This window comes from Mesoplodon mirus (assembly GCF_964341445.2).
Source record: "Mesoplodon mirus genome assembly, chromosome: 8".
Taxonomy (NCBI): Eukaryota; Metazoa; Chordata; class Mammalia; order Artiodactyla; family Ziphiidae; genus Mesoplodon; species Mesoplodon mirus.
Genome location: NC_138984.1, coordinates 19,408,007 through 19,419,411, shown reverse-complemented (window position 1 = coordinate 19,419,411; position 11,405 = coordinate 19,408,007). Strand labels below are relative to the sequence as shown.

The 11,405-nt window shown below is 43.7% G+C and overlaps 1 protein-coding gene across 2 annotated transcripts in view; it reads left to right on the top strand.

The window, feature by feature from the left end:
* Window positions 1-4,834: 4,834 nt before the first annotated feature.
* Window positions 4,835-11,405, top strand: part of CYP27A1 (cytochrome P450 family 27 subfamily A member 1) — a 42,975-nt gene continuing 36,404 nt past the window's right edge. Inside the window, exon 1 of one of the 2 annotated variants that reach the window (XM_082629766.1) lies at window positions 4,835-5,469. In XM_082629766.1, the coding sequence (XP_082485892.1) occupies window positions 5,200-5,469 (270 nt within the window). In that variant the 5' untranslated portion in view covers window positions 4,835-5,199. The remainder of the gene's footprint in view (window positions 5,470-11,405) is intronic. The other variant, XM_082629768.1, reaches the window with a different exon arrangement.

Sequence of the window (11,405 nt, the reverse complement as noted above, 5' to 3'; positions counted from 1 at the left end):
TATTTGTCTTTCTCTTTCTGACTTACTTCGCTCTGTATGACAGACTCTAGGTCCATCCACCTCATTACAAATAGCTCAATTTCGTTTCTTTTAATCTCAAACCAATTTTTTTATACACACTGTTTGTTCTTGTACTTAATTCATGGGTATCTTCAAATATACATTTTCCCCAACATACTTCTTTCTAGATACCTCCCTCCCCTGAAATAGAAAAGAAAGGGGAAAAAAGAAAAGAAAGGAAAAAATAAGGTACTATATGTATGTACGGGTTTAATTGTTTTAACGCATTATTATTGCTTTTACTAAATTTTTTGGCCCTGGTAAGGTCCCAAGTGACCAAGTTACCTGATAGCCAGACATCACTTTGAGACACAAGTTTCCAGAAATGTCAAAAGAAGATGTTTTGTTATGTGACTTTTGAATAAGCCACTTAAAAAAAACCTGACATATTACAAGTACATACTACACAATTCTAAGAGCCAAGAGAGCATGCTGTGAAGTTGTGTCCCTGTCACCTTTGTCCCTGAGGCCACTACAATTACAAGTTTCTTGTGTATCCTTCCAGAGATATTCTATGCATGCGCAAACACTGGCATAATTTTGTCGTAGCCTACCATACCACTGTTTTGCATCTTGCTTTTTTTATTTTATATCTTGGAAATTGTTGTATATCAGTACACATAGAGCTGTATCACTGTCTTTTTAAAGCTGCAAATGATTCCAATGCATGAATTTACTATAATTTATCTCATTAATCCCCTACTGATGGGTTCAGGTTGTTTCCAATATTTTCTTTATCTGTACAAACAATGCTGTAATAAATATCTTTGTATATTTGTGATTTTGTGAATGTGCAAGTATATTCGCAGAAAAAAAAATCCCTACAAGTAGAACTGCTGGCTCAAAAGTAAGTGCACTTTCAATTTTGAAAACTCTGCAGAAATTTGTACTTCCTTAAACCATGACTGAGAGTTTGTTTCCTTATACCCTCAAAATCATAGTGGTATCAAACTTTTGATCTTTGTCAATCTTATAGGTGAAAAATGGTTTCTGATGTAGTTCTGATTTGTCTTTCATTGCAAATAAAGTTGAACATTTTTGCATGGGCTAAAGAGCCATTTATAGTTCCTCTTCCATGAATTATCATTCATTATGGTTTTTTAAAAAAATTTATTTAGTTTTGGCTGCTCTGGGTCTTCGCTGCTGCGCGCGGGCCCCCTCTAGCTGCAGCGAGGGGGGGCCACTCCTTGCCGCGGTGTGCGGGCTTCTCACTTCAGCGGCCTCTTTTGTGCAGCACTGGCTCTAGGCATGCAGACTTCAGCAGTTGTGGCTCGCGGGCTCTATAGTGCAGGCTTAGCAGTTGTGGCGCACGGGCCTAGCTGCTCCGCTGCATGTGGGATCTTTCCAGACCAGGGATCGAACCCGTGTCCCCTGCATTGGCAGGTGGATTCCCAACCACTGTGCCACCAGGGAAGTCCCACCATTCATTATGTTTAAAATTTTTATTTCATTTCATTTATTTATTTTTAAACTTTCATTCAAGTTATAAAAATAATTTTTGCTATTTAAAGATTCTCTTGTTAGGTAAGAAAAAAATCCAGCTACATGGTATTTATGAGAGATACCTCTAAATCAAAATAATCTAGAATGACTGAAAAATAAGAGGGATGAATAAAAGATATATCAAACAAATTCATAGGACTAACAATAGTATGAGTAACAATATTAAAGTCAAACAAACTAAATCCAAAGCAATTTAATATTTTAATATTTCAAATTTATAAAAGGTGCTATATAAGAATATAATAGTCAAGAATATATAGTATATAATAGTCATGAACCTTTATGAACCTAACAACAGATCTTCAAAATATAAAACCAAAGCTGTTGAAAAGACACAAAAAAATTGACAAATCCACAAATCCATAATATTTGGGGGATACTTGAACATGTATCTCTCAGATATTAACAAATCAAGTAGACAAAAATAAGGCTACAGAGGGTTTAAATAACAAAATTAATAAGTTAATAAAAAAATATATATTTTCAAAAATACACATGGAATATTCACAAAAATAAACAAGTACTAGACCATCAAAAATGTTTTAGTAATTCTAAAAAGCAGATCATTAATACTCTGACCACAATGTAATAGCATTATAAATTAATAACAAAAGAATGGTCCCTTTCAAAACAAAAAACAAAACTACAACTAGTTAAAAGTAAATAAAAACACTTTCCTGGGCTTCCCTGGTGGCGCAGTGGTTGAGAGTCTGCCTGCCAATGCAGGGGACACGGGTTCGAGCCCTGGTCTGGGAAGATCCCACATGCCGCAGAGCAACTGGGCCCATGAGCCACAACTGCTGAGCCTGCGCATCTGGAGCCTGCGCGTCTGGAGCCTGTGCTCCACAGCAAGAAAGGCCGAGATGGTGAGAGGCCCGCGCATCGTGATGAGGAGTGGCCCCCGCTCGCCGCAACTAGAGAAAGCCCTCGCACAGAAACGAAGACCCAACACAGCCAAAAATAAATAAGTAAATAAATTTATTTAAAAAAAAACACTTTCCTGCATGACTTAGATTAAAAAGAAAATCAAAATGGAAATTACAAACTATTGGGAAATGAGTGACAGTGAAAGAAATTGCGTATTTAATCTTATTGGATATGGCCAAAATAGTATGATATGAAAATGTGTAGCATTAAGTCCATTCATTAGGAAATAAAATTTCACTAAGCAGTCATTAAAAAATAAAAAGTTAAAAATACAATATATCAAGAAAATGAACCCAGAGGGGGAAAAAACAATAAAGGTAAAAGCATAAATTGGATTTCCACTTCTCTTAATACCTGACTCAGTCCTCTCTCAAAGGATAACTTGAAAAGCTGAATAAAATATGACCAGCATTTACTTGAAGGAATCAGCATCAGAGAACAAACAAGGTAATAAAGAACTGTCAGACAAGAACCAAGAGAAGACAGAACTCCAGAGGTAAGTTAGCCATTAGGTACCACTTTCCTATTAGTAGCATTTCCCATTTTCAGAAGAGAAAGCTGAGAAGTTGTGAGAAGTTGAGTGGTTTAGCCTCACAGGGCTGTGTGAAGAATAGCTGGAGTCTGTAATCTCTTATACCCAAACTTTGGATTGGAACCCAAAAAGATTAAGGACTGGAAATAGACTAGCCTTCTAAAGGACTGCAGTTCAGCTTCAAAGCATCTCATTCCCTGAAACTGAATTATGGTGATTTTGGATTGTGGGTGCCTTTAGGCAACTGTCAGAAATAAAAGTAAATCTTCCACAGGGAAAATGAAATCATCCTAAACTTCAAATTAGTTCCACTAGAAACTTAATGAATACATTTTCTGGCACACAATCAAAAGAAACAAGGCCCAGGAAGAAACATGGAAATATGCACAAAACCACCAGAAATAATGGACAATAGAAATCGTCCCACATAGATTCCATGTATTGGAGTTATTGGTCATAATCCTTAAAACAACTATGCTTACAAAAGTAAAGGGTATAATAAAAAATAACGTTGGGCTTCCCTGGTGGAGCAGTGGTTAAGAATCCGCCTGCCAACGCAGGGGACACAGGTTCAAGTCCTGGTCCGGGAAGATCCCATATGCCAGTGGAGCAACTAAGCCCGTGCACCACAACTACTGAGCCTGTGCTCTAGAGCCCGCAAGCCACAACTACTGAGCCCGCGTGCTGCAACTACCGAAGCCCATGCGCCTAGAGCCCGTGCTCCACAACAAGAGGAGCCACTGTGATGAGAAGCCTGTGCACCGCAATGAAGAGTAGCCCCCACTCGCCGCAACTAGAGAAAGCCTGTGCACAGCAACGAAGACCCAACACAGCCAAAAAATAAATAAATTTATTTTTTAAAAAATTAAAAAAAATAACATTAAGAATTTTGGCATAAAACTAGAAATATTTTAAAAAGGACAGAAGAAAAATAAATGGGGTAAAAGGAATGTTTAAATATCTGAAAACTTCCAAAACTAATGAAAGATATTAGGTCGCAGAGTCAAGAAACTCTATGACCCCTAAGGGGATAAATAAAAAGAAGTCCACACCTAGCTACATCAGCTGTCAGTCTAATTTTTGCCCCTTGAACTTAACATGCCTCTTCTGCCTCTGGCTGCCTGTAAATAACCAATTCTTCAAATGGTCTTAGAAAAAGCTTTATCATCCTGCTGGTTCTACCTCTAATGGGTTGAATAAGCTTTGAGCTCGTATTTATTTTATTTGTGTATGAGTCATGTTTTTAACTTTTTGAAACTTGTACTTTGAATATACATATATGAAACAAAGAATTCATGAAATAATACTTTTCCTTCTTGCAATATTTTCTGTTCTATTTTGTTCTTTTCCATCTTATTAAAAGATAATTTTGGTCACATTCACTAAATCTGGTCTCAACCTGCAGTTTGAGAAATCCTGCCTCAGAAGACCAGGGAGTATGTGGGTGGTGGGGAGGGAGAGGGGTAGAACTGCATTTTTAAAAAACCCTAATATTTAAATTTATTTGTTTGGCTTCCTCCCTCCAGGAATCAGATGACCCTGGAGACAGGGTCGGTTTTTTTTGCTCTTTGCTTTTTTGCCCGGGGGATTTATTGCTCTTTCCTCGCTCAGCTCTCAGACTCCGGGATCAACCCTGGAGGCTATCAGGAAAAGCCAGCGGCCGGTTTAATCTCAACAGCCGGTTCCTGGTCCCTCCGGGAAGTGAGGACAGCTGAAACGCTGGCGGTCTGGGGTGGCGAACCGGCCTCCCCGTCTTGGAAGGCTCCCGGGCTGCCGAGAACTTTGCCGCACTCCTGCCGGGAATAGAGACCAAGCGAGCTTCAAGTTCTCCTCGAGAGTTCGCGGAAGTGCGAGGTGGGGGAGTCGCGGAAGAGGCGGCCATCGTCAGCTCTCTGTGGGTCTCCCCTAAGTCCCCCGTGCATATTCTGGCTTGGCGTTATCCGGCCCCTCCCCGAGCCAGGAGGCTTACAGTTGGAAAGAGTGACTTCTGCGAGTCCCTTAGGTCCTATTTGGAGGGACTGAAGACCGCGAGGAAAAGTGAGCAGTAAGGGGCCTGGTCAGCCTTCGTCCGGCCCGCCCTGGGCTACCGGTACCCTTGAACCCGCCCCTACTGTTTTGTCTCTGGGCAAGTTCCAGGCGCTCTGCACTCGCGATCCAAAGGCGTGGCGGCGCGAGCCATGAATCGTATGGGTGCGCTGGGCTGCGCAAGGCTGCGGTGGGCGCTGCTGGGGACGCGGGTGGCTCTCCCTGGCCTCGGCTCCCACGGGGCCAGAGCCAAGGCCGCGATCCCCAGCGCCCTCCCTGCGGCCCAGGCAGCCGAGGCTCCCGGAACCGGGCCTGGCGATCGGAGGCTGCGGAGCCTGGAGGAGCTTTCAGGGCCAGGGCAGCTGCGTCTCTTATTCCAGCTGTTGGTGCAAGGCTACGTTCTGCACTTGCACCAGCTCCAGGTAACCGAGCGGGGGTCCTCGCGACCAGGGATGTGGTACGCACCCGGACAGAGAAGTTGGGGATGGGGAGACGTTGGACAAAAAGTGAAGGACACGTTTAGCTCGGGACCGAGTGGGGCTGTGGTCATACACTGGGAATCTGTAGGGGCTATGAACTGAAATGCACAGGTCAAGGGGTGCTATGAAGCAGGAGGGCACTGGGCTAGAGGTGATTTGGGAGACTAGGTTTAAAGTGGACAGAGGTTGAGATTCAGTCTCATCTCCTTGACTCCTCTTTTCACACTGGGTGCCCCACCCATTCTAGACTTCTTCCAATTCCTTAAGCCTAGAAAGTCCTTCCCCCACCTTAGGGTCTAGGAGGTTCCCTCTGCCTGAACTGTTGTCTTCACCCTTCTACTTAAACACTTGTTTTTGTCTCTGTGATTTCCCTGGGCTGGGTTAGACACCTGTTAATGTGCTCCTGTAAAGCACCATCTTCTTTCTCTGTCAATTCCTCTGTGTTATATGTTTTTTAAATTTTATTTATTTATTTATTTATTTATTTATTTGCGGTACGCGGGCCTCTCACTGTTGTGGCCTCTCCCGTTGCGGAGCACAGGCTCCGGACACGCAGGCTCAGCGGCCATGACTCACAGGCCCAGCCGCTCCGCGACATGTGGGATCTTCCCGGACCGGGGCATGAACCCGTGTCCCCTGCATTGGCAGGCGGACTCTCAACCACTGCGCCACCAGGGAAGCCCATTTATTTATTTTTAATTTATTTATTTTTGGCTGCGCTGGGTCTTCGTTGCTGTACGCAGGCTTTCTCTGGTTGCGGCGAGTGGGGGCTACTCTCCTTTGCGGTGCGCGGGCTTCTCATTGCGGTGGCTTCTCTTGTTGCAGAGCACAGACTCTAGGCGCGCAGGCTTCAGTAGTTGTGGCTCGTGGGCTCTAGAGCGCAGGCTCAGTAGTTGTGACGCACGGGCTTAGTTGCTCCGCGGCACGTGGGATCTTCCCCAACCAGGGCTCGAACCCCTGTCCTCATTGGCAGGCAGGTTCTCAACCACTGCGCCACCAGGGAAGTCCCTGTGTTATAAGTAATATAAACATTTCTTTAATATTGCCCTCCTGCAAGAATGTAACCCTGTGAGAGCAGGGGTCCTCCTGTTTGGCCTGTATCTCCAAGCCTGGCACTTGTAGATGCTCAAATATTTGTTGAATCAATAAAAAGTCCATATTTTAATTGTATCCTCAGGCCACATCATTTAAAAATGAAGTGATTGATTATATGATCTAATACAACTATCAAATGCTTTCTTAGTAAAATTAATATTTCAAACATTAAAAAAAATAAAGTGGACAGAGGTTGGGAGAGAAGGGAGCTGTCTTGGTAATAGAATAACACATGCAAGTGTATAAGCTGCCAGATGTTATAGAACCACTATTTATCTGTGGTGATATCTATGGTGGTATTGGCTACCACAGACTTCTTCCAGAGGAAATGGCTTCTGCAGGATTACAGAGGTTTGGTGATTTGCAGGGTAAATTTCCCCTTAATGGAGAAAAAGATGTCATTGCTCAGAGAGTGAAAGCAAAATCATAGACATTAAGGAAAAGGTACATTTTTGTTATTAAGAAATCAATGTCCAGTAAGAAGGTTTTATCCAGTGGAACACTGATATGAGGCAGGGATGGATGGATCGCCCACTGTCAATGGACAGAGACTGGAAAATCCAATGTTGGTTAAGTTGGAGAGGTTTTAGGAAGTGAACCAAAGAGATTCATGTGGGATTTGTCTTTCTGATGACTATTAACAAATATTAGCTCACCCACTCTGCCCCAGGCATTTTTCCAAGAGCTGAGCTTCAGTGAGATGTGGCCAATACCCACATGGGGGTTAAATGCTTCTTTGGGGAAGAGGGGTAACAAGGGAGTAAACAAATCAGCAAACAGCTAATTTCAGAAAGAAAGCTGAGTGCCCTGGGAGGAGAAGCCAGTTCAGGGCTGGGGGAGGAGTGGGACCTTTGATTCGAGCATGCCATCCAGGCACATGTGTGGTTGTCAGTGACTGACAGGAGCAGACAGGCCTTGGGCTGGGCTGATGAACAGACTGGTCACCAGGTAGCTGTACTGGGAAGTAGTGAAAAATGAGGAGGAGCTGTGGGGCCTTGGGATATGACAGGCCTTTGAGGAGGGTATTGAAGGCCAGACTAAGGGCCCTGGTTCTTCTGAGGAGCCATGGTGAGCTATTGAGCACGCATGGGGTGAAGATGGCCTCCAAGGGACACTGTCCAGGTTATGGTGTGTACAGTAGGATGGATTGGACAGGAGAGGCAGAGAGGGCCTCAGGTGACAAAGGGTATGGCATTATCTGAGCCACCCCCCAGGGAAAGTTGGACTGGGAGTTAATGATGAGGGAGAAAATGACTGTGAGGGTTTGAAGGTCCAGACTGAACACAGTTTCTCTGCACCTGCCTGGGCTGCTGCCAACTCCTAGGGTCTTCTCTGTTGGGTTCATGCTTCTGAGGCATGGTGGGCAGGTCACAAGGCACTCGGAGATGGTTAAAAAAAATTATTCCCTGTGTGCTCAGCTCCAAGAAACCAAGTAAGCCAAGAAACCAGAGTCCTGAAAGCTTCCCCTGCTTGATTTAACCTCTAGAAATGTGAGCAGCCCAGTGAATGCCCCAAGGGGTGGGGACTAAGGATTTCTCACCATTTTTCAGGGAAAGTTTATTGGGAAGTTTTGCTCAGGACTATCTCTGCAGTGGTAACTACCAAGAAATTCTCGACTGCCCTAGGAAGTGGAGGAGGAAGCAGGAGAAAGCCAGGAGTGTGTGGCCATTTATTTACTTTTCATTTTTTTAAAAACATTTATTTATTTATTTATTTGGCTGTGCCGGGTCTTAGCTGCAGCGCACAGGATCACGGGATCTTCGCTGGGATCTTCATTGCGGCATACAGGATCTTTTTAGTTGCGACATGTGGGCTCTTTTAGTTGTGGCATGTGGGATATAGTTCCCTGACCAGGGATGGAACCCGGGCCCCCTGCATTGGGAGCACGGAGTCCTAACCATTGGACTACCAGGGAAGTCCCTGTTTGGCCTTTTATTTTATTTTTTAAAATTAATTTATTTTTGGCTGCATTGGGTCTTCGTTGCTGCGCTCCGGCTTTCTCTAGTTGTGGCGAGCGGGGACTACTCTTCATTGCGGTGCGCGGGCTTCTCGTTGTGGTGGCTTCTCTTGTTGTGGATCACGGGCTCTAGGCCTGTGGGCTTCAGTAGTTGTAGCATGTGGGCTCAGTAGTTGTGGCACACGGGCTTAGTTGCTCTGTGGCACGTGGGATCTTCCCGAACCAGGGCTCGAACCCGTGTCTCCTGCACTGGCAGGCGGATTTTTAACCACTTCGCCTCCAGGGAAGTCCCCCTGTGTGGACTTTTAAAGGAGAGGCCGGACTAGAATTTTGCAGAGCCTCCTGGCTTCAGCCTTTGTATCCCAAAGATCTGGAATCACATGAACCTGGGCTGCTCCATGGGAAATATATTAGCCCTTCCCACTATATGTGGCTGGTGTGACTTAGTAAACAGCGGAGTGCTGCACATCTATAAAAGCCAGTTAATACCCCTATTGAGAAAGAGGATGCTTCCAGTGACCCACTTTGTATCAGTTCAAATCCATTTGGTTGCCACTCTCACCAGCTTAAACTATAAAGCAGCTTTATTGGTTCCTGTAATGGAAAAGTCTCATAGTTGTGTGCCCTTCAGGTATAGTTTGCTCTAGTGATTCACGAGACCATCAAAGCCCCGGTTCTGCAGTTCTCTTGGCTCTGCCGTCTCACAGAACTTAGTTGACTGGCCTGGGTTAATTGCCCATTCTTGAATCCATCATAGTGGCCATAGGTGTACTCTAGCTTAGACTCATGCAGGCTTACTCCTAAAGCTGGGGTTGGGGGCCCTGCCACCTAAACAGGCGGCTGCTGCACAAGGAAGAGGACAGGAAATGATATAAGGGCAGCTGACCATAATGTCTCCTGCACCCTCAGTTGTCAAAAACTGCGTATCACACATAAAATTAATAAGATCAGCTTAGGGAAGCACTGTAGGACTTTAAGGGGTTGGAGTGGGAATTGGGAAATGTGAAAGCCTTGCTAGTCCATAAATGCCAGTTCCTTTCTCTTTTCTAACTAAAATAATGACAAGAGTGCTGAAAAAGTGAAATGTGAACATATGTTAAATTTATATGTAAATTTATGTAACAAATTGATATCTTTCAAAGATGTTGACCCTGAGAATGATGAGATCAGCTGTCTATTCTGTAGCTCTCATTGTGGACTACCTGGGTTGGTGACCCCTCCTGTGTGTCCCTAATGCTTCCTGTACATATTTGTCATTTCATGTATCATGTTTCTTTTTTTTATATATAGTTAACAAAATTTTTTTTCTTGTGATGAGAACTTTTAAGATTTACTCTTTTAGTAACTTCCAAATATACAATACAGTGTTGTTATAGTCACCAGGCTGTGCATTACATCCCAGGATGTAATCTTGTAACGCCCACTTATTTATTTTATAACTGGCAGTTTGTACTTTTTGACCACCTTCATGCATTTTGCCCTCCTTCCATGCCTACCTCTGGCAACCACCAATCGGTTCTCCGTATGTATGAGTTTTGTTTTGGTTTGTTTAATTTTTAGATTCCACATACACATGAGATCATTCAGTATTTGTTTTTCTCTGTCTGACTCATTTCACTTAGCATAATTCCCTCAGGGTCCATCCATGTTGTTGTAAATGGCAGGATTTCTTCTTCTTTTTTTTTTTTTTTTTTTGCCGTATGTGGGCCTCTCACTGTTGTGGCCTCTCCCATTGCGGAGCACAGGCTCCGGACTCGCAGTCTCAACGGCCATGGCTCACAGGCCCAGCCGCTCCGCGGCATGTGGGATCCTCCCGGACCGGGGCACGAACCCGTGTCCCCTGCATCGGCAGGCGGACTCTCAACCACTGCGCCACCAGGGAAGGCCTCCTTCTTTTTTATAGCTGAATAATATTTCTGGGTGTGTGCGCGCGTGTGTCGCATTTTCTTTATACATTCATCCGTTGATGGACGCTTACGTTGCTTCCATGCTTCCATGTCTTGGCTATTGTAAATAACTGCTGCAGTGAGCATGGGGGTCCATTTATCCTTCTGAGTTTAGTGTTTTCATTTTCTTTGGATAAATACTCAGAAGTGGGACTGTGGGATCATATGGTAGTTCTAATTTTAATTGTTTGAGAAACGGCTATACTGTCTTCCATAGTGGCTGCACCAATTTATACTCCCACCAACAGTGCACGAGGGTTCCCTTTTCTCTACATCCTTGCCAACTCTCATTGTTTTGTCTTTTAGCCATTCTAACGGTGCAAGGTGATATCTCATTGTAGTTTTGATTTGCATTTCCCTGGTGACTAGTGATGTTGAGTACCTTTTCATTTACCTGATGGCCATCTGTATGTTGTCTCTGGAAAAATGTCACATCAGATCCTCTGCTCGTCTTTTAATTGGATTTTGTTTGTTTTGCTATTGAGTTATATGAGTTCTTCATATATTTTGGATATTAAGCCTTATCAGATATAGGACTTACAAATATTTACTCCCATTTGATAGGTTGTCTTTTCATTTTGTTGATGGTCTCCTTTGCTGTGCAGAAGCTATTTAGTTTAATGTAGTCCTGCTTGTTTATTTTTGCTTTTGTTACCTTTGCTTTTGGTGTCAAGTTCAAAAAATCATCATCAAGACTGCTGTCAAGGAGCTTACCACCTATGTTTTCTTCTGGGGTTTTTATGGTTTCAGGTCTTAAGTTCAAGTCTTTAATCCATTTTGAGTTAATTTTTGTGTATGGTGTAAGATAGTAATCCAATTTCATTCTTTTGCATGTGGCTATCCAGTTTTCCCAACACCATTTATTGAAGAGGCTGTCCTTT